At 49.0% G+C, this 24,340-nt stretch overlaps 1 protein-coding gene across 2 annotated transcripts in view; it reads right to left on the bottom strand.

Annotated features, from left to right (window-relative positions):
- The window catches only part of LOC310950790 (serine/threonine-protein kinase BRSK2-like), a gene marked incomplete at both ends in the record, with an annotated part of 149,547 nt that overhangs the window by 61,162 nt on the left and 64,045 nt on the right, over positions 1 to 24,340 (bottom strand). For both annotated transcript variants that reach the window (XM_083918783.1, XM_083918784.1), the window contains one exon: positions 7,738 to 7,832. In XM_083918783.1, coding sequence (XP_083774909.1) covers positions 7,738 to 7,832 — 95 coding nt within the window. The remainder of the gene's footprint in view (positions 1 to 7,737; positions 7,833 to 24,340) is intronic.

Here is a 24,340-nt window from a genome sequence, read left to right as displayed (position 1 = left end):
GTCCCTGCAAAACAGGCTCTGGATGCAGGTCTGAGTCCCTGCAAAACAGGCTCTGGATGCAGGTCTGTGTCCCTGCAAAACAGGCTCTGGATGCAGGTCTGAGTCCCTGCAAAACAGTCTCTGGATGCAGGTCCGTGTCCCTGCAAAACAGGCTCTGGATGCAGGTCTGTGTCCCTGCAAAACAGGCTCTGGATGCAGGTCTGTGTCCCTGCAAAACAGGCTCTGGATGCAGGTCTGTGTCCCTGCAAAACAGTCTCTGGATGCAGGTCTGTGTCCCTGCAAAACAGCTCTGGATGCAGGTCTGTGTCCCTGCAAAACAGTCTCTGGATGCAGGTTGGCGAGACAGAGCCGGGACTTGTCCCAGGTGTGTTCACAAGTCGTTTTAGTCCTGCGTCTGCAAACTCACCCTTTCCTGTAGCGAGGGGGTCTGAGGACAGTTACACGCAGAGAGTGGAAGAACAGCAAGGCGAGGGTCAAAACCACTGCTGCACATCCAGACTACTACAAGTGCAACGTGCTCATGTTGCTCCTTTCAGTGCTTTGTTCACTTGAAGATGACGTCTGTGACTTCCCTAAAGTTACTGCTCTCTCCAGCTGTGACAGATGTTTCCAATGATGCCTGGACCACAGAGTAAATGACAGAGCAGGACGAAGTGTCTGGAGGAATCATCCTGTGTACAGGTTGATAAATGTGAGTGAAGCGTGACACTACGGCGCTGCTGCTGCTTTCAGTGCATCAGTGCGAGATGATGATGTCGCTCACCGCTACACTTTTAGAAACCGATCACGTCCAACTCCATACGCATCAATCACGGGGCGGTCAGATGAAGTGATGAGCCCGGTCCGGTGTCATTCGTCCACGTTTTGTTTCCCTTCGTCGCACGTAAGCGCCGATGATTCCAAGCCAAGTGTGAAGTCAGACAGCTGGTGGAGATGGATGGTGACCCGTCAGAGAAGATCTGCCAGCGGACAGTGACTCGGAGTGAGTCACCTGAGCGACACACCTTCATACTGACTGACTCACTGACTCACTGACTCACTGAAGAGCAACGCTGCAGACCAAAGTTCTGTAACTACGGCCTCACAGTCGCCATGCAACGATGAGACTGAAGACAAACCAGGAGTGGAAAAAAGTCCCACTACAGACACATTTAAAAGCTACTCTGCCATGATTCATATTTTGTTTAACGTGGTTTTCCCAGCTTTCATGACCATAGGTGAGGGAAGCACTGAGGATAAAAGCGCGGCACAACCGCAGCCCCCAGAAACTCGAGCGTCATCGACCAAAACGTCCGACAGACGAAGACGCCGCGCTGCTGATGCCTGCCAGTCGCCCGCCGTCACCTCTCTTCTCTCACTCGTGTCTTCACCACACGCACACTCACAATCACACACACACACACACACACACACACACACACACACACACACACACACACACACACACACACACACACACACACACACACACACACACACACACACACACACACACACACACACACACACACACACACACACACACACACACACACACACACACACACACACACACACACACACACACACACACACACACACACACACACACACACACACACACACACACGTCTCCCTTGAATATTTATGCAAACGTGAGTGTGTGTCCGGCCTCGTATGTCCCTTCCTGTGTGTGTGTGTGTATGAAAACTTGGACCTGCAGTGTGAACGCAGCCTCAGTGATCTGTCCTCTGCAGCCGAGTCGTACCGGCGTGCGGCCCCTGGCGTGCGGCCCCTGGCGTGCGGCCCCTGGCGTGCAGGTGCTGCTTCCCTCCCTGCTGATGCCACTGAGGGGCTCTGAGCTCCGGATTCATGCCAGCATCCTCCTCCAGTCACCGCCTCCGTGCGTGATCGCTGCTCTTAATGAATTACGAGGATTGACTCGGGTTACAGCGCGCTGCGTCCAAATCCCCATTTAATTGAAACACGATACCGGGCCGAGGGGCACGAGGGGCCGCAAATTGGAACATCCGCTCCGTAATCAAACCGCCATCTGTTGCTATGACGTCCGGAGCGATGCTGGGAGAGAGCGGGGGAGCTGATGAGGCCCGCCGCGGTATCCAATCACGGTCAGGCGGCAGCGGCGCAATCAAACGACCGCAGTGGACCGCTTCATGAGACGAGACAGAACATGCAGAAACACAAATCCATTCAGAGGAACGACAGGAAGAGCGGGTCGGAGGAAGAAGGGAGGAGGGAGGAGAGGAAAAGAACAGGAAGGAAAGGATGTGTCATTAGAAGAGAGAGAAGAGGAGACAGAGGGTCAAGAAAAGAAAGGAAGAGGGAAATAGAAACAACAGAAAAGCAGAAAAAGAAGGAAAGGAGGAGAGGAAAAGGGCAAAGAAAGGGAAAGAAATGAGTGAAAGGAAGGATAGAAGAAGGAAAGGAGATGAGGAGAGGGGGAAGGAAATGAGAGGAACACATTAGAGAGATGGAAACGATAGAAACAGAAGTAAAAATGAAAGAAAGGAAATGAAAGGAGGAAAAGAGGCGAAGGAAAGGAATGGAACAGAAATGAAAGGATAGAAAAGGGAGGAAAAGAAGAAGAAAGCAGGAATGAAGAGAAAATGCATCAAGGGCAGATAGCAGGACCGGACCAGGACGGACCAGACCAGACCTGACTTTAAAATACAGGACCAGCCAAGACTGGACTGGGCAGGACCAGACAGGACCGGACCAGAAGGGACCGGACCCGGACAGACAGGACCTGACTTTAAAAAACAGGACCGGACCACAATGGACCGGACAAGACTGGAGTTTAAGATACAGGACCAGACAAGACTGGACAAGACCGGACTTGAAAATAAAGGACCAGAAAGGCCCACAAAGAACGGGACATGATTTGAAAATACAAGTCCAGATAAGACCAGACCAGAACGGACCGGACCAGACCGGGCCAGACAAGACCGGACAAGACCGGACTTCAAAATACAGGACCAGCCAGACAAGACCAGACAGGAAGGGACTTGAAAACACAAGTCCAGATAAGTCCGGACAAGACAGGACCAGACCGGGCTGGACGGGACCTCCGCAGGTCTCCTCAGCTCGTCCTCCGTCTCTCCCCGGTGCTGCTGGGGAACTTCCAGGCGGCGTGGCCAGGTTTTTCCCATTCAGGCGTCTGGTGAGAGGAGTGAGACCTCATCGTCCTCAGTGTCCTCAGCGTCTCATCAGACAGAATCAGTAACAACCGTCACGCTGATGTGACGCTGATGTGACGCTGATGTGACGCTGATGTGACGCTGATGTGACGCTGATGTGACGGCGAGCAGGGCAGCAATGAATCATGGGAAAAGGGCAGATGCTCTCCTTACGTCATTGATCGCAATCAGTTTCCTTTCACTCATCTGTCATCTGCTCCGTCACCACGCCGTCACTCAGAAGACACACACACACACACACACACACACACACACTCACGCACACGCACACACGCACACACACACACACACACACACACACACACACACACACACACACACACACACACACACACACACACACACACACACACACACACACACACACACACACACACACACACACACACACACACACACACACACACACACAGAGTTAAATCAGTATCGACACTATTAACAGGAGCAGCCAGTCGTTGAGATGAAATGAGTCGGTCAGGCCTGAGCAGGCCGGGTCCACCTCTGAGGGGCTCACACACCGCACACACACACACACACACACACACACACACACACACACACACACACACACACACACACACACACACACACACACACACACACACACACACACACACACACACACACACACACACACACACACACACACACACACACACACACACACACACACACACACACACACACACACACACACACACACACACACAATCAGCTGCACGTCAACTGGAACAAACCATTTAATCTCTTTCTTACACACACACACACACACACACACACACACACACACACTCCTGTACCTTCAAGTGTTCCCTCCAAACCTACATTTTTTGGACTAACGTTAGCTTCAGTAAACCGCTGCCTGCTATAAACCTGGGACGGCGTCCTGTCATGCACAGCGCCGGTCTTCTTCTTCTTCCTGTTTTGGGAGCACCTACTCCTGGTGTTGGAGTGACAACGCAGCGGTGAGTCAATTCTTTCGGAGCCAGGTATGAAAACCCTTGTTCCCTGCGTGTGACTCAGCCTGCAGAAAACAAACTGCACCTCCTCCAACCCTCATGATGAGTCCTTGACTGACTGAGCTGCAGCGTCTCTCTGTCCGTTAGCCGCTAATGCTAAAGCAGCTCGGGAGCCTCCACCTCTGCCTCCACTAATGAGACGCTCCATTAGCTGCAGTGAGACTCGTGTAAATGCCAGGTTTGACATCTGGGAGTGAGGCGGGGTGATGCTGCGGCCACACACGCACACACACACACACACACACACACACACACACACACACACAGGAAGCTTGTAGGCCCATACAAGGCCGGACACACGCTCACGTTTGCATAAATATGTGCACATTAGCACATGACAAAGGCAGAGACCACAGGGGGACGTGTGTGTGTGTGTGTGTGTGTGTGTGTGTGGTGAAGACAGGAATGTGTTAATGATGTTAACACGAGTGAGAGGAGAGAGGTGACGGCGGGCGACTGGCAGGCATCAGCAGCGCGGCGTCTTCTTCTGTCGGACGTTTCGGTCGATGACGCTCGAGTTTCTGGGGGCTGCGGTTGTGCCGCGCTTTTATCCTCAGTGCTTCACAGTTTACACACACACACACAATCACACACACACACACACACACACACACGCTGATGAGCTGCCAGCGACCAGCCTTGAAGTCGCCAGGTGCAGTGCAGTGTGCAGCTCTGACTGATGTGGAGCGATTTGGGGTTCAAGCTTTGACCCAGGACGCTGTGACCACCGCTCAGTGATCCTCTCTCTATGAGGGGTTTGGATCTGCGGACCACATCATCAGTTTGTCCCCTCTCACAAAACGACATCATTTCACTTGAAAGAAGTCAATGAATGTTGACTTTCGGTTTCACTCAGGACACGATCGGTCTGTTAGTTTGACTCATCCACAACCGTCCTCCTTATGCAGAGTTTCAGTATTTTTATTTCCTAGGAGCGGCACGCTTGCCGTCCCCGGTCCGTTTGGGAGAGGTGGGCTTTAGTAAAGCACGTTTTGCACGTGTACGAGCACGCGCACATGTACGAGCACGAGCATGCGCACGTGTACGAGCACGAGGCCTACGGTGGTTCTGAGGTCATTTCCTGTGCGCCTGTTGGGACGTAGAAAAAAGAAGGAGGGACCATGCGCGGACATTTCAAACAATGGCGGTGAAAGGTTCACGTTGGTGTGATGCGGAGGTGGAGTGTTTACTGCAGATTTGGTCGATGAAAAGATTCAAAAACAGTCGACAAGACGCACAAAAACTCCGAGGTCTACGGAAAGATCTGGAAACAAAGCCACGCATCGCCATGACGTCATCAATGCGTGTGACGTGTTACGGCGTGATGACGTATAGGCAGCAAGAAGCATTCTCCGAGGCCCAGGTAGTGTGAGTACAAACGGGCCTGGAGGGGGGGACAAGGACCCTAAAGCACGGGGCACGGGACGGAGGCACAGTGAGAGTGCGCCCTCATACTGGACCACGATTGGCTTCATGTCTTGACTTAAGTCACGCGGGCACTAGCGCTCTTTGTCGGGTAAATGTAAACATGAGTCGTTCGTCCTTATCGCTGAGGTCAGACTCAAACACACAACACATCACTTCCTGAGAGTTTAGTGCAGCCAGTGGAAAAGCTTCAAGTGTTGGATAGAAACCGTCTCAGTCGGGGATAAAGAAATGTATTTATATGGAAATTATTTTGGGGTTATTCCTTTAAAAGGTTCCATGTGCAACAATGAACAAGGGGAATGTAAATGTGTCTCGTCTTGTGTACGGAGGACGCATTCATATGCAAAACCTCAGGAGAATGCATCCAACGCTGCACAAAGTTTGGGGATAAAAGCAGCGAAAAAACAAAACCGAAAAACAAAAAAAGCAACAGATGAAAGTAAATCTGCAGCTCTCGGAAAATGTCAAACAAAATGGGGTCTTTTCAAAATGCCAAGTGAAGCGGGGGGGATCAGAGGAAGGGGTGAACTTCATGTTTTAAACATGCAAAACCACCAAATCCCCTCTGTTTTCTCTTGTTTTAATTTTATATATATGTGTTTTTTTAGTTTGGAGGCTGTTTCATTGTGCGAGAACAACAGCCATTACTCCTGCCAATCGCTGCCTGTTGCCATGACAACAGGGCCTCAGCATCTTCTAAAAATAAGACCAAGGCGGGAAAGATTAGAGGAAGCTGCCGGGGTAACCCCCCCCCCCCCCCCAGACAGAGGAGGGATCGACCGGCATCGCACCACAACAACATGAGCAGACGCAGGAAAACAGAGGGAATCATTTCAGCCCAGAGGAACAGGAGCTTCTGCAGACGTCATCTCCTCCGTTCACAGCTGATTAGAAACACAACAGGGTGATGGAGATCAGCCTGAGATAGTTAAATGACGTTACAGCAGAGTGGGGTGATGACACGACAACTTTACTGAGAGGATTTTAAAAAAAAGTTTATACTAAATGGGAAAGAGATGAAACCAAAGTGTCACCATGAACTCTTTCAATGGAAGTACTGTCGTGTGTTTGTGTGTGTGTGTGTGTGTGTGTGTGTGTGTGTGTGTGTGTGTGTAATGTTATCCTAAAACAAAGAGTGACAGTAAGGGCGCGCTCACACTGTGCCTCCGTACCGTGCCCCAGCAGGTTTCACAGCTAAAGTCTGGTTCCTTTGACCAGTGTGAGTGCAACCGTACCGCGGCTAGGAGCGGCACGCTTGCCGTCCACGGCCCGTTTGGGAGAGGTGGGCTTTAGTAAAGCACGTTTGCACATGTACGAGCACGAGCGTGTGCACGTGTACGAGCACGAGGCCTACGGCGGTTCTGACGTCACTTTATGTGCGCCCGTTCGGCAAAAACCTTCTCATTCCTGCCGTTCAGTTCAACTCAAGTTGTCGCCTTCCAACGTCGACTAAACGCGTCGTCTCATCACAATGAGTCCAAAAAACCCACAAAGCCAAAACGTTACCATGTTTTCTGCGCTGCTTTCCATCATGTGGTCAGAAGGCCGCGCACTTTTGTAAACAAAGTGACGCATCGTCTCCCCGTCTCTTCTTCTCCGTTGTTGGTGTATTTCAGTGGCAGTTACAGCGCCACCTCCAGGCCTGGCATGGGTACCACAGCATTTGAAGTCGCTGCACCTGGTTTCCTGTGGACGTGATATCCACTGAACAGTTGTTGTCTCACCTGAATCCCCCGTCTGACTGCTCAGGGTTATTGATCCAACAAACGTGTATGTACTGATTTTGCTGGCCTCTAAGTTTTCTTGAGGACGTTCATGAGATGTGACTGCAGTCGAACATGTGTCTGCAGTCACAGTGACACCAGTGTGAACGACCAATGAACCGCCAACTTTAAGGGACGAGAGGAGGGAGGATGTTTATGTGTCCCCGGCTCATTTTGCTCATTAAGGACAGCAGAAAGCAAAGATGACTGCAGCCAACACACACGCACACACACACACACACACTGAGATAACAGACGTGTCTGTGCAGTTGTAATGATGATGACGGGCGCTCTATGATCAGTCGGGGTGGGAGTCTTTGGGTGCCTTACCTTCATAAGAACGGACTCGCTGAGCTTTTCTCTGTTGACGATCTTTATGGCGACTTTCTGACACGTGACACAGTGGATGCCGAGCTTCACCAGACCTGAAACACAAGAATCAAACACAATTCACGTCAAGTTATTTAGTCAATGTTTGTCTGATTCAGATGGGAGTGATGTGACGTGCACAAAAATACTTCAGTGGACAGGTTTAGAACTATGGATCTGGATGAATGACCTCATGAAAGGTGATTCAGATTCAAGCCCGACGACTGAACCGAACCCATGCCTTTTAAACCCCAACCCTAACCCAACCCTAACCCCCTTACCCTAACCCCTAACCCTAACCCCCTTACCCTAACCCCTAACCCTAACCCCTTACTCTAACCCCCTAACCCTAACCCTTTCCCCCTAACCCTACCCTAACCCCAACCCTAACCCCCTAACTCCTAACCCTAACCCCTTACTCTAACCCCCTAACCCTAACCCTTTCCCCCTAACCCTACCCTAACCCCCTAACCCTAACCCCCTAACTCCTAACACTAACCCTAACCCCTTACTCTAACCCCCTAACCCTAACCCTTTCCCCCTAACCCTACCCTAACCCCCTAACCCTAACCCCCTAACTCCTAACCCTAACCCCCTAACCCTAACCCCCTAACCCTAACCCCCTAACTCCTATCCCTAACCCCCTAACCCTAACCCTAACCCCTTACTCTAACCCCCTAACCCAACCCTAACCCTAACCCCCTAACCCAACCCTAACCCTAACCCCCTAACCCTAACCCCAATGTGTCCTGTGATAGACTGGCGTCCTGTCCAGGGTGGACCCCGCCTCACGCCCGATGTCAGCTGGGATCGGCATCAGCGACCCCGATAGGGACAAGTGGTTGAAGATGAATGAATGATATATTGAATCAAATTGTGGCGGTATCCCATAGTCCTAATATATAAACAAACATTAACAAAACTCATGAATGACAATACTTTAAAATACTGAGATAACAGACGTGTCTCTGTCAGTGTAATGATGTTGAAGGGCACTCTTTGATTAGTAATGCTTGTTTGCACACATGTTATTTGCACACATGTTGTTTGCACACATGTTATTTGCACACATGTAGCCGGTTGGACGCCCTGCTCCTCTCCCGGCTGGATGCTGTTTGTCACTTTATGAAGCATCAACCAGGCGGATAAAAGTGCAATCAAAATGCACTCTGCAACTCCTGAGTCTCTTTTTTCATTATGTACTTCTGAGAACGTGCCTGACATGACTCTCACGCCGTAACGGATGTGTCAACTCGCAGTGCTTTTATTTTTATTACAGCGGCAACGGCTCCATCCATCTCTATCAAAGCTCTGACACCTGGGAGTATGTTTCACTTTGTACTGAAGGTCTGCAGACCGGAGTGGAAATGCCACTGCGCATATGCATCTCTTCATTACCTCTCGCTGCATATATATTTTTCGCAGGAGATGAGTGTCTCACTATTTGAAAGGTGATTTCCCTGCAGGGTCCGCAAAGAAAAACAAGTAGATTCATAAGCAGCGGGGGTGTTTGGGGGCCGGTACGGCAGCCTGGGGGCTCTTTTATGTCTCCAGTTAGAACAGAAATGGCATCCTGGGCGACATTCAGACAGTCTCATTGATCTTGTTGTCAGAGCGGCTCGAGGACCGCAACGACTGCTTAACACAACACAGGACTAGGAAAGCCCCGTAAAGACTGCTCTGTGTGAAGGCACGCACAAACACGCTCACCCCCACAGGTAACGAGCGGTGCCGTAGAGCCGTGCTCGAAGGCGGAAGCACCATGGATTAGTTTCTCTTCTCATGGTGTTATCAAAGGAGGATGAACGGACCCGTGTGATGGGAAAGAAGAAGAGGACGAGACGCAGGAGGACCTTCCAGCTAGGGTTGGGTACGACGGACGCCACTGAGCCCAACATCGTGATTTTAAAGCCCTGCCCATCTCCCGTCCACACCAACACTAGGGTGGGGCTTTGCCATGGCGTTAATGGCTTTAATTGCGTGCTTAAAAAGTACGGGATGAATTCTTCTGTTTAATATGTCCTGTGATGATGGAGCATCGTACCGTCCCGAGGAACTCTCTGACTGTCGTCTCTCTTTCAGAGAAAACCAGGAGAAGATGATCTACTTCCTGCTGCTGGACCGCAAGGAGCGCTACCCGAGCCACGAGGACCAGAACCTGCCGCCACGCACTGAGATCGGTAAGCCAGTCCAGCGGAAGTACAGCCACAGACAGAGACACGTTTTTTTCTAAGCCCCCACCACAGCCACTTCCTGTTTGATCCAATCAGGAAGCTCCGTCAGCGTCAGTTCTCTGAGTGTCCACTAGGGGCAGGTTTCATAACAGAGCAGTTTCTCATTGAGCCCCATGTTAAACAGGCCGTTTCCACAGCATCATTAAACCTGTTTAAGGACAAAAGAACATTCTAGTCTGTGTGTTTAGCTCAGATCTCCATGACAACACTGGGAGGGGGGGACAAGTACCCTAAAGCACAGGGCACGGGACGGATGCACAGTGGGAGGGCGCCCTTAAAGTGTATGAATAATTAGGGGCGTGGCCTCTTGAGTGACAGCTAGCCCCTGGCCCTCACTTCTCCCCGGAGGTAAACGTCAGCCAGATGGAAGCTAGCAGTTCATCTGCATTAGCATCAGGTTAAAGGAAGCTAATATTAGCAGCTATAAGCGCACAAATGCTGTGCCTCCGCTACACACACTCTGCAAACCCTCAGCCCGCGTAAACCCCGGGGGTCTGATCCTGGACCTTTCCCTGTTTCATCTTCCAGTGTAGTTTAATGGAGTTAATGCCAAAGTCTGGTCTAAATTCCATGTGAACAGGTGCGTTGGAAATATGTTTCGGATGCTTATTTCCCCCACTGTCATCCCTCAAAGTCATCTAAAAGAACGCTGTCGAGATTTTGAAGCTCCCGAGGAATTCTGTCAAGACCTGGTTCTGTCAGTACCCTCCTCTCTTCCGTTATGTGTGAGTTCGTCTCCCTCTGTCTGTGTTTCCCTGCATGTTCTCTCCCTCGTCTCTGTGTAGGTCCGGTAGGCGACCCCCCTAAGCTGCAGCCTGTTACGCTGATTACCCCAACACCTTAAATACCTGAAGCTGACAGGCATGCAGCGCCGGACTGTCGTCGACCCTTGACTGGTTAAACTCTTCCCCCCGGACTGGCGTCCCCTTCCTCGTTGTGGTTTTCACGCTCTGTAGTGTTTTGCATTTATTCGTTTATATTATTAAACGTTTGATTTGTACTTTTACTTTTTGTCTGTCTGTGTCTGCATTGGGTCCACCTTTTGTGTTATACCTGTACCGTTCATGACAACTTCTTTTGTGATTAAAAAATAAATGAATTGTGACTGTGACCCTTCTGGATGTGATGGAAAACCGTAGAGAGGCCGAGCAGTGCAGCGGTAGATTTTTATCCGCGTTTCCAAAAAGTGCTTAAAAAGCGATTTGGCCGTGGGCGAAAATGAAAAGGACCACCAGGTCGGGGATCAACTCCTGCATGCGTCCGTAGATGAGCAGAACAATACTTTGGACTCAGCGAAAAACAAAGAAAAGTGCCATAAAAGTGATGTCATGTCACATTCATGTCTCCACACACTGTAGCAAAGGTATTTAAAGTATGTGTTAGAGCCACATGGGCCCGGGGGGAGCTGTAACAATGACTTACGTCCACTAAAAACACATCTGGGCGCCCGTAATCTTTGCTTTTCTCATAACGACTCCTCCGACACCTGAGTGCGAGAGCCTCTGTCTGAACACAAAGCCGCTCTCTTCTATGCTTTTGATTCAATCCAGCACGAAAATCATAACGGCGCTTTATGTTTGACATTTTTCATCGTGCGTCTCAGTTATTAGAGTCATTATGAAACCCTCAAGTAATAATCTCTGACATTTCCACATCCAGAACGTCCCACTTTGTTCCACCCTGCCTCATCATTACGGTATAATTCAGCGAGTTCATTAAAGCTTTTACATTTGCTGTTTGAGAAACCGTTCAGCGAGTCCATTCTACGCGGCGGACAGGCGAGGAACAACGCAATATAGACGTAAACAAGTAGATTCATAAGCAGCGGGGGTGTTTGGGGGCCGGTACGGCAGCCTGGGGGCTCTTTTATGTCTCCAGTTAGAACAGAAATGGCATCCTGGGCGACATTCAGACAGTCTCATTGATCTTGTTGTCAGAGCGGCTCGAGGACCGCAACGACTGCTTAACACAACACAGGACTAGGAAAGCCCCGTAAAGACTGCTCTGTGTGAAGGCACGCACAAACACGCTCACCCCCACAGGTAACGAGCGGTGCCGTAGAGCCGTGCTCGAAGGCGGAAGCACCATGGATTAGTTTCTCTTCTCATGGTGTTATCAAAGGAGGATGAACGGACCCGTGTGATGGGAAAGAAGAAGAGGACGAGACGCAGGAGGACCTTCCAGCTAGGGTTGGGTACGACGGACGCCACTGAGCCCAACATCGTGATTTTAAAGCCCTGCCCATCTCCCGTCCACACCAACACTAGGGTGGGGCTTTGCCATGGCGTTAATGGCTTTAATTGCGTGCTTAAAAAGTACGGGATGAATTCTTCTGTTTAATATGTCCTGTGATGATGGAGCATCGTACCGTCCCGAGGAACTCTCTGACTGTCGTCTCTCTTTCAGAGAAATGCAGGAGAAGATGATCTACTTCCTGCTGCTGGACCGCAAGGAGCGCTACCCGAGCCACGAGGACCAGAACCTGCCGCCACGCACTGAGATCGGTAAGCCAGTCCAGCTGAAGTACAGCCACAGACAGAGACACGTTTTTTTCTAAGCCCCCACCACAGCCACTTCCTGTTTGATCCAATCAGGAAGCTCCGTCAGCGTCAGTTCTCTGAGTGTCCACTAGGGGCAGGTTTCATAACAGAGCAGTTTCTCATTGAGCCCCATGTTAAACAGGCCGTTTCCACAGCATCATTAAACCTGTTTAAGGACAAAAGAACATTCTAGTCTGTGTGTTTAGCTCAGATCTCCATGACAACACTGGGAGGGGGGGACAAGTACCCTAAAGCACAGGGCACGGGACGGATGCACAGTGGGAGGGCGCCCTTAAAGTGTATGAATAATTAGGGGCGTGGCCTCTTGAGTGACAGCTAGCCCCTGGCCCTCACTTCTCCCCGGAGGTAAACGTCAGCCAGATGGAAGCTAGCAGTTCATCTGCATTAGCATCAGGTTAAAGGAAGCTAATATTAGCAGCTATAAGCGCACAAATGCTGTGCCTCCGCTACACACACTCTGCAAACCCTCAGCCCGCGTAAACCCCGGGGGTCTGATCCTGGACCTTTCCCTGTTTCATCTTCCAGTGTAGTTTAATGGAGTTAATGCCAAAGTCTGGTCTAAATTCCATGTGAACAGGTGCGTTGGAAATATGTTTCGGATGCTTATTTCCCCCACTGTCATCCCTCAAAGTCATCTAAAAGAACGCTGTCGAGATTTTGAAGCTCCCGAGGAATTCTGTCAAGACCTGGTTCTGTCAGTAGCCTCCTCTCTTCCGTTCTGTGTGAGTTTGTCTCCCCCTGTCTGTGTTTCCCTGCATGTTCTCTCCCTCGTCTCTGTGTAGGTCCGGTAGGCGACCCCCCTAAGCTGCAGCCTGTTACGCTGATTACCCCAACACCTTAAATACCTGAAGCTGACAGGCATGCAGCGCCGGACTGTCGTCGACCCTTGACTGGTTAAACTCTTCCCCCCGGACTGGCGTCCCCTTCCTCGTTGTGGTTTTCACGCTCTGTAGTGTTTTGCATTTATTCGTTTATATTATTAAACGTTTGATTTGTACTTTTACTTTTTGTCTGTCTGTGTCTGCATTGGGTCCACCTTTTGTGTTATACCTGTACCGTTCATGACAACTTCTTTTGTGATTAAAAAATAAATGAATTGTGACTGTGACCCTTCTGGATGTGATGGAAAACCGTAGAGAGGCCGAGCAGTGCAGCGGTAGATTTTTATCCGCGTTTCCAAAAAGTGCTTAAAAAGCGATTTGGCCGTGGGCGAAAATGAAAAGGACCACCAGGTCGGGGATCAACTCCTGCATGCGTCCGTAGATGAGCAGAACAATACTTTGGACTCAGCGAAAAACAAAGAAAAGTGCCATAAAAGTGATGTCATGTCACATTCATGTCTCCACACACTGTAGCAAAGGTATTTAAAGTATGTGTTAGAGCCACATGGGCCCGGGGGGAGCTGTAACAATGACTTACGTCCACTAAAAACACATCTGGGCGCCCGTAATCTTTGCTTTTCTCATAACGACTCCTCCGACACCTGAGTGCGAGAGCCTCTGTCTGAACACAAAGCCGCTCTCTTCTATGCTTTTGATTCAATCCAGCACGAAAATCATAACGGCGCTTTATGTTTGACATTTTTCATCGTGCGTCTCAGTTATTAGAGTCATTATGAAACCCTCAAGTAATAATCTCTGACATTTCCACATCCAGAACGTCCCACTTTGTTCCACCCTGCCTCATCATTACGGTATAATTCAGCGAGTTCATTAAAGCTTTTACATTTGCTGTTTGAGAAACCGTTCAGCGAGTCCATTCTACGCGGCGGACAGGCGAGGAACAACGCAATATAGACGTAAAAGAAAAGAAAACACCAATCCTGGTAATTCACCTGTCGCCTGAAGGTCTATTTGTTCCATTAATAATGTTTGTTTCAGGCAAGTTTACGAATTTATGGATAATTCTGAATGAAAATCAACTTTATAGCACATTTCATACACCGCGGGAGTTCAATGTGATTTACGGGCTAATAAAATGTGATTTACGGGCTAATAAAAAACGCAAAAGATGTACAATTTTGAAAAGTGCAAAGGTACAGACATGTGATACAACATTTGAAAAGATACCCTTATGTTATGTGTCGAATAAAAGTGAGGATATGAAACGTATTCTCAAAATGTGTCGGTTAAGTTCAATCGACAAAAGGTGACGACGTCAAAGACTGTGTGCACAACAACTCTGGGGCGGGGTTTTGTTCCTGACTGAGGTGTTCTGAATGTGGAAGAAGATTTCATGGCAACACCCATAGACTGTGTATAAAGATAGAGGTCTCCCTGAAAGTGAAGTCAAAACATCTGGATCGCCCCCTGGTGGCTGGCTGCAGTATAGGTCATGAGTCCCACCCCTCCGTGTTAGCAGATGGGAAATGGGCCAAATTAAAAAACTCAAAGTTCACCTCAAATACATTTTAGGTTGTTATTTTTTCTGATTATTTCTGTATTAATTTGCTGTCTGATGCTACAAAAACGGGGTGAAGCATTATGATTTACAGCTGTGGCTTTGAAAACGCCCGATCCCTACTGGCTCCAACATGGCGGCGCCCTTATCAGGGATATTTTGATGTCACTTTTGTGCAGTTGGAGGAAGTGGCGGCGCATCGTCCAACTTTATAACCGTCTGTGGAAACACCCAATAGGGCTCGTGGCTCTTGTGATGTTGTGTCGCCTACTACTTATTAAAGTTGGACCCGAAAATATTCAACTATTCGGATATTTGTTCGATGGGTAGGTAGTTGGTTTTCAGTTTTGGGGTTCAGGCATTCACGTGTATATATTTCTAATCCTGTAGAAGAACCGAATCCTTAAAAATGTCTTTAACTAAACCGGAACACACGTGTGTCTTTATTGCGTTTTTGTCATGATCTGGTTCTGTCAGTTCCCTCCTCTCTTCCGTTCTGTGTGAGTTTGTCTCTCTCTGTCTGTGTTTCCCTGCATGTTCTCTCCCTCGTCTCTGTGTAGGTCCGGTAGGCGTTCCCCCCAAGCTGCAGCCTGTTATGCTGATTTTTCCAACACCTTAAATACCCCAAGCTGACAGGCATGCAGCGCCGGACCGCCATCGACCCTGTATTGGTAAAACTCTTCACCCCGGACTGGCGTCCCCTTTCTTGTTGTGGTTCACGCTCCCCGTAGTAAGTTGATGAATCGTGTTTGTTTTCTGTTTTCTCCGTAGTTTCCTGTGTTCCCGTTTCCCGTCCGTCTCCTGATCTTCCGTCGTCTTCCTGTTCCTGTAATTCCCGTGTCCGTTTAGTTAGTCTTGGTGTTTGTTTATCTGTAGTGTTTTTGCGTTTATCCGTTTATTATATTAAACGTTTATTTTGTACTTTACCTTTTGTCTGTGTCTGCATTGGGCGCACCTTTCTGTGTTATACCTGAACCGTTCATGACAGTTTTGCTGTCATTCACTGTCACTTTTCTGTCCTCACAGCGAGGGGAAAGGCAACTCTGCACCCCGCTAACTTGCTGCTCCGCTAACAACATTAGCTGTTCAGTTTAAACAATGCTGAGTTGAAAAGAAATGTAAATACAGGCTGAAATTCATCGTGGTGTGCTGTCAGGAAGAAGCTCTGTGCAGGTGACATGTCCGCTCGAGTTATAACAGCAGTCTGATGTGTCTGTAAGTTATTCTGTAGCAGCTGTTTTCAAGTGACTTAATGACCGTAAACAAAGAGAACGGCTGTGCAATTATTACCAAGGCTCAAACAAATGGTGTTCAGGACGACCCCACTACTTATCAAACTGAAACATCTAAAAATATGGCTGTGAAATAACTCTACTGTGTCATTAAGGGCGCACTCACACTGTCCTTCCGCACCAAGCCAAAACAGGTTTTTCAGCTAAAGCCTAGTGCGTTTGACCAGTGTGAGTGCAACCGCTCCGCGCATTACTGCGGACAGCGGGCCGTCCACGGCCTGTTTGGGAGAGGTGGGCTTTAGTAAAGCACATTTGCACATGTACGAGCACGAGCGTGCGCACGTGTACGAGCACGAGGCCTACGGTGGTTCTGAGGTCATTTCCTGTGCGCCTGTTGGGACATAGAAAAAAGAAGGAGGGACCATGCGCGGACACGTTGGTGTGATGCGGAGGTGGAGTGTTTACTGCAGATTTGGTCGATGAAAAGATTCAAAAACAGTCGACAAGACGCACAAAAACTCCGAGGTCTACGGAAAGATCTGGAAACAAAGCCACGCATCGCCATGACGTCATCAATGCGTGTGACGTGTTACGGCGTGATGACGTATAGGCAGCAAGAAGCATTCTCCGAGGCCCAGGTAGTGTGAGTACAAACGGGCCTGGAGGGGGGGACAAGGACCCTAAAGCACGGGGCACGGGACGGAGGAACAGTGTGAGTGCGCCCTAAATCATCCAGGAAAGTCCCACGTTTCTGCGTTGAGTGACAGTAACATTAAAGTAAAAACCAGGTCTAATAAAAGCCTTTTCCTGCCTCATTTGAGTCCATTAGACATTAAACACGAGCGCTGTGTTCCCTTGCAGTATCGACTAATTGGAACCAACACACCAGCGGATAATCATAATCAAGGCCTGACCAGAGGCACGAGCGTCCCCCGAGCAGGTTGGATGAATTAGCAAAGCCAGCTGGAAGGCACCGAATGATGAATACGAGGCATTAAATAAACAGTGAGTGAATGGAAACACTCTCTCTTGTTGTTTTGACTTTGATGTCGCACCTGAAAGGCAGAGCTAGTGCTCATCCATCCATCCATTCATAAAACTGTTTATCCAGCACCACTTACTCTACGCAGAGAGTTACAGACGTTATCGCATCTGTAGCCTTTTAAGTCTGTTGACGCAAAACACGGATACATCAGGAAGTGCTGTCTGGAGATGGGTTCATGTTGTTTCACAGCAGGGACTCACGGTGAAGGAGTGCTCAGCAGATTTAGCACCGCACGGAAACACCAAAAAACAACTACTTGTGGTTTGATGCTTTTCAGACCAACAACCTTGAATGTCGTCATTTGCATTTCATGATCACATACAATTATAATCAATAACTTTATCAGAAGCACTTCTCACTTTGTCGTCTGCTCCACGACCATTTTTCACACTCGCATACCAAACAGACAACAAGTGACGGGTCAGTCCCAACTCTCTAAGCCCTACGTTCAATTCAATTTCAATTCAATTTTATTTACAGTGCCAGATCATAACAAAAGTTATCCCAGGACACTTTACAGAGTAGGTTAGACCACACTTTATGACTTATTTATGATAAACATAGACTTCTACGTTCACACTGCAGTTCCAAGTGACCTGAATCCGATTCTTCCGCTCAAATGTGACCCATATCTGATTCTTCTGACATTATGAACATCATAAGTTGCATTGAATCTGCCATTTTTTAATCAGAATTAGGCCACTTTTAAATGTGCTACTGAATCGGCTATGTGTGAGATTTTTTAATTCATTGTGCACTGTTTTGGAAATGAATGACAAAGTTCATTCATTCATCTTCAGCCTCTTGTCCCTGTCGGAGTCGGGGGGGGCTGATCTCAGCTGACATCGGGTGCCAGTCTACCACAGGACACATAGAGACGAACAGAGACAGACAACCATTCACACCTACGGGTGATTTAGAGTCATCAATGAACCGAACACCTGCACGTCTTTGGACTGTGGGAGGAAACCGGAGAACCCGGAGAAAACCCACGCAGACACCTCTTATTGTGAGGCGACAGTGCTGACCACCACACCACCGAGGCTCATGTAATGACATCATACCGTGGGCATGGTACTATATTCCAGTATTACAGCACAGCAGCGGGATTCTGAGGACCACCTTAATGTGTTTGCTGCTAGACTGTGCTACAGCAAGGATCTGATAAGTATCTATATCTACATGAGACTCGCTGATCAATGCATCGCTGTGCATCCAAAGCACTCTGGCTCTCGCGGCTGGGTGTTTTTACAAGAACGGCTGACGTTTTCAGCTGGGAAGAAATGCTTTATTGAACACAGCCTTATTATGAAAGTAACACCAGCGATTGTCCAACCAATGAGAGTTTGGACGGACAACAATATATCCACCAACCAACCAGAACACAACAATGACTGCACGACCAATTGAGATAGCGGGGGCCAAATACCCAGAATACATTAAGGATATCCCAAGATTATCAAAGAAATGGGCAAACTTACGTAAACCAGACCGATAGGAGGCAGGCCAGTATCCAATTTCAATAAAGGGCACTCAGGGGCATTATGTGCCGTGGCAAACAGTCCACCTTGCAGGTCTTGTCTCAAGACTCCCAGACATTCACAAAGGAGCCAGCAAATGGATAAGAGCATTTGAAGAGGACACCGTGGGGACACCGCTCGGTGACATAAAACTTTATGGGCAAGATGTTTTGGGGCGGCAGCAATGGAGAACCTTTTCGTGATGGTGGTATAGGAGATACAAGAGAATCAGATCCCAGAAACACCTACAAAAAGCTTTAACACCAGCGCAACAATCCCCAGGAGCTGCCAATGGATACCAACAATCTTGTGGTGCACGGGGTGGATATGGAAACGCATATAGTTCAAGGGGAGGTCCCTACGGTAGACAGGGACCATGGCGAACCAGTGGTGAATGCTGGGAGTGCTGCATGATAGGTAATTATGCAGACCGATGTCCGAAGAACAATGCATTCGGAGGAGGCAGAGGCAGGACAATGCAACATGGAGCTAGAGGCTCGGCTGGCCCCTGGGGGAGACCTAATATTGGATAATATGGGTATCCAAAATGTAGTCTTCCTACATTGTTCTACCATAACGTCTGAGCTCATGCAGTTGCAAGGGACTCTATTAAGAGTTTCGAGATCTGTTTTTGTGAAAGGACACTGAAGCGTTCACATTCACTCAAGTCTAAATGTGATTGGCTGTCAAAGGAGGTAAAGTTTACTCTGACAGGCTCTTTTGGTCCACAGACAGTCTGAGTTCTCCGGTCGCTGTTGAACAATTTGTTCATTTTCTGAACATCAGACCTGGTGGACGAGGACGTTTCTGGTCCAGCGGTAGCAAAAACTGCGCGTTGACGTTTGGGGATTCTGTTTGAAGGAGACAGCTGCGACTTTACTCAGTGACGTGTGAGACTGTGACACTGATGCCGAGAGGAACTGCAGGCGGAAGCTTTCAGGAAAGTGTTTGGAGACGGACGATAAACGTGTCAAACATCCTGAATGATAGTCAGTGTTTGGAAGTTTCCTCCCATCGCAGTACGACTTAAAGAGAATACTGAACACATCCTGTTGGATTACACCCAGAATATAATGTTAATTAACTCTGACGGGTCAACTGTTGTCCGGTGACCTTCAGCGGTCACACTCTTCCTCACACCTCCACCTCCAAATGGTGTTTTCTCTGTCAGCTTCGCTTCCAATCATCATTAAAAAACATTTATCGCAGGGGTGTCAAACATACGGCCCCGGGGCCAAAACCAGCTCGCAAAGGGTCCGATCGGGCCCAATGGATGAAAATGGCTCAGAAATGGACACAAAGGGTCTGATTTCCCAAGAAACACGGTCCAGCTCCTGTTTCTTCACAGAGGTAAACACAGCACCTTTCAGTGGTGAAGGAATATAACGTTTGGCTCTGTTCATTACTTAATGTGTACTTCTTTACACTAAAATAACAAAGAGACACATTTGGAGGTGTTGGTTATTATACAATGGTTTTACTGGTCTGGCCCATCTGAGATCAAATTGGGCTGATAAGAGATTATACTACATGGATATAGAGTCAAATGTGTCATGGTTTGGGCCTTCAGAGGTGATATGTGATGGGAAATGTGTTTCCTCAGGAGGGGGTCTGGAGTCTCCCTTAGAGAGAGGGGGAGAAGTTCAGCATCCGTGAGGAACTCGGAGTAGAGCCGCTGCTCCTTTGTGTTGAAAGGAGCCAGTTGAGGTGGTTCAGGATCATCTGGTAAGGATGAACCCTGGGCGCCTCCCTAGGGAGGTGTTCCAGGCACGTCCAGCTGGGAGGAGGCCTCGGGGAAGACCCAGGACCAGGTGGAGAGATTAGATCTCCACACTGGCCTGGGAACGCCTCAGGATCCCCCAGTTAGAGCTGGTTAATGTGGCCCGGGAAAGGGAAGTTTGGGGTCCCCTGCTGGAGCTGCTGCCCCCGCGACCCAACCCCGGATAAGAGGCTGGAGATGAGATGAGATTAGATAAAGCCAAACTAAATTAATCTGCCATTAATCGGCCAAAGTAGCATATATTGAATCAGAAGGATAAGCAACAAGAAATGACAAAAAAATCAGAAATTTCAAAAAAGGAGCTTTTTGTGGAGCCTGTGAACGTTCTCATGTGTCCAGGTCGTCTTTATCCTCAAAGCAACTTCAGTCACTGGACTTGGTTCTTTGTCAGGAAGACGTTTCACCTCTCATCCAAGAGGCTTCATCAGTTCATGTACGCATCTGACCAGGCTTGGACTGGACCAGGACCAGGACCAGGACCAGGACCAGGACCAGGACCAGGCTGGGACTGGACCAGGACCAGGACCAGGCTGGGACTGGACCAGGACCAGGACCAGGACCAGGACCAGGCTGGGACTGGTCCAACTACCTGGTGTGGAGATCCAGGTATTTAACCTCTCACAAGGCCGATGATGTCACTGGAACCCTTTGTGCTCCAAGTGCCCACGACCGTCGTTAGAGTGACAGTCGTTGGTGGGAAGTTGGTTCTGACTTCGTTAGTGCTCTATTGAGTCTTAACTACAGTTGTTGGCTTTTTGTGGAGCTTCCAACCACACATCACCGTCTTCTTCAGCAGATGGAGATTAAATCTGTATCTCACGTTAACATCTTTAGTTGCAGCAGATCTGGTGTCTTTTAAGAGCATGCAGGTCGGACACAACACTGAACGGTGATCTTCTAAAACAAGGAAGAATGAATTTTCTCAAACTTAAGAAAATAAAGCTGAAAGACAACTGAACTCAGGAGGCAGCACATGCCGGGAGACATCTTCTCCTCTTCTGTCGGTTCAGAGTTTTGGCACAGAGAAGTCTTTTTAATCACGCCGCTCTGCTCGAGGCTCCTGGACCTGCAGGCCACAGTCAGACACCCACGCACCGACTCTGTGGTGAAAATACCCAGAGAAGCCAGGAGTCAAGAGCAGGGCCTCTGCAACACTTCAGGCAGAGATATCTAACAGCAGCCAAGCCGGCCAAGTGAATGCAATCGAATGGCGTTCCACTTTTTCTTTACCAGAACTCATATACAGCTGATAATGAGGATGTTACAGCTGACTTTGTGAACAACTCGATGGTAAAGTACTAAAAGGAAGAGCTAGACAAGTAAACTTCTAGTTAATTGAGCAATAAATAGCACCAGAGGGGAGAACAAAGCATGTTAGGGCGCACTCACACTGTCCATCCGCACCATGCCCAAACAGGTTTTACGGGTAAAGTCTAGTTCGTTTGACCACTGTGAGTGCAACCGTACCACGCCTAGGAGCGGCACGCTTGCCGTCCACGGCCCGTTTTGGAGAGTTGGGCTTTTGTAAAGCGCGTTTGCACGTGTACGAGCAAGAGCGTGCGCACGTGTACGAGCACGAGGCCTACGGCGGTTCTGAGGTCATTTCCTGTGCGCCTGTTGGGACGTAGAAAAAAGAAGGAGGGACCATGCGCGGACATTTCAAACAATGGCGGTGAAAGGTTCACGTTGGTGTGATGCGGAGGTGGAGTGTTTACTGCAGATTTGGTCGATGAAAAGATTCAAAAACAGTCGACAAGACGCACAAAAACTCTGAGGTCAACGGAAAGATCTGGAAACAAAGCCACGCATCTCCATGACGTCATCAATGCGTGTGACGTGTTACGGCGTGATGACGTATAGGCAGCAAGAAGCATTCTCCGAGGCCCAGGTAGTGTGAGTACAAACGGGCCTGGAGGGGGGGACAAGGACCCTAAAGCACGGGGCGCGGGACGGAGGAACAGTGGGAGGGCGCCCTTATATACAGCTGACTGTGTGAACCGCCTGGTGGTAAAATACTAAAAGGAAGAGCTAGAAAAGTAGACTTCTCGCTAATTGAGCAATAAATAGCACCAGAGGGGAGAACAAAGCATGTTACTGTTGGTACACGCTGTCTTCTCACTTCACAACAGTGGGGATTGAATGAAGTTTTGCATAACAATGAACCCCAACTACCACAGCTTTGTTGATGAAGTGCTGAAGGAAATCAAAGGATTTCAAAGTCGTCTGCTCCACAACAGCAACCGTACATTTGGAGAAGCACCAGATGTTTATACAGATGAGGACAAAGGGAATGATAATGAAAAGGAAACAACAAGACAACACAAACCAGTGTGATCATCCAGGATAAGAAAGACGTTGAAATGGGAATATATTCTGACGGACCCATTCCCTGAGTTGGGAAGTGGTCCCTCCTCTTCAGTGTTCACGAGGACAACATGGACGCTACAAAGAAGATGTGCTGTATTTTATTGTTTAGGGCGCCCTCCCACTGTCCATCCGCCCCCTCCCTCCCTCTCCCCCCGCGGCCCAGGCCCGTTTGTACTCACACTACCTGGGCCTCGGAGAATGCTTCTTGCTGCCTATACGTCATCACGCCGTAACACGTCACACGCATTGATGACGTCATGGCGATGCGTGGCTTTGTTTCCAGATCTTTCCGTAGACCTCGGAGTTTTTGTGCGTCTTGTCGACTGTTTTTGAATCTTTTCATCGACCAAATCTGCAGTAAACACTCCACCTCCGCATCACACCAACGTGAACCTTTCACCGCCATTGTTTGAAATGTCCGCGCATGGTCCCTCCTTCTTTTTTCTACGCCCCAACAGGCGCACAGGAAATGACCTCAGAACCGCCGTAGGCCTCGTGCTCGTACACGTGCTCACGCTCGTGCTCTTACATGTGCAAACGTGCTTTACTAAAGCCCACCTCTCCCAAACGGCCCGTGGACGGCAACCGTAGCGCTTCTAGACGTGGTACGGTTGCACTCACACTGGTCAAAGGAACCAGACTTTAGCTGTGAAACGTCCTGGGGCACGGTACGGAGGCACAGTGTGAGTGCGCCCTTGGAAAACACGCTGGAAGTCCAGTTTGATTCTTTAAAGTTAGCGAAAGACTCATTGCTGCACCAGTACATTAAATCATCTTTACGGGACTTGTTATCAGGTTACTGCTAATTCATAACTTTTCTAACTAATTCAGGTCAGTGACACGATCATCGGGAACTGAGTCGTCCTTCAGAGCCGTCGTCTGCATCATTGTACCCGACTCTTCCACCTCCTCCCATAGCCGTGACAGTGACAACATCAGCAGCAGCTGCAGGATGCACGGACAGCTGAGTTTCTGAGTTGTTCGTGTGAATTTTCTCCGTCAGAAACTCATTTTTCAGATTATTCCAAACGCCTCATGAATGCAGAATTAAAGCGGATGAAAAATAAAGCTCTGATGGAGTTTCCTGGCTGTCAGGGCGCCATCTGCAGCTGTCCAACAAGATGGATGAGCCCGCCGCCTCGCACATTACAATCAGACACCGAAAACTGAGCCCCGGCCTATTTACATCCCATTACATTCTCCTCATTCACACAAACAGAGAGCAAAGGAGTCTTTCATTTTCCTCCTCTCATATTAAACAAAAAGATATCGACTGACTCTCGTCGGGCCCGTAATTGCACACCTTGCTGTCAGTCATCCCCCTTTGTTCCGACCAATCATCTGAGTCGAGAGCGTCCCGCTGCTCCGTAACATTGATCAACTGCTGCAGCCGGTTTACCAATGAGGCCGAGAGGTGCGCGGTCG

This window comes from Echiichthys vipera (assembly GCF_963691815.1).
Source record: "Echiichthys vipera genome assembly, chromosome: 1".
In the NCBI taxonomy this organism is placed as follows: domain Eukaryota; kingdom Metazoa; phylum Chordata; class Actinopteri; order Perciformes; family Trachinidae; genus Echiichthys; species Echiichthys vipera.
This window is presented reverse-complemented; position numbering and strand designations above follow the sequence as displayed.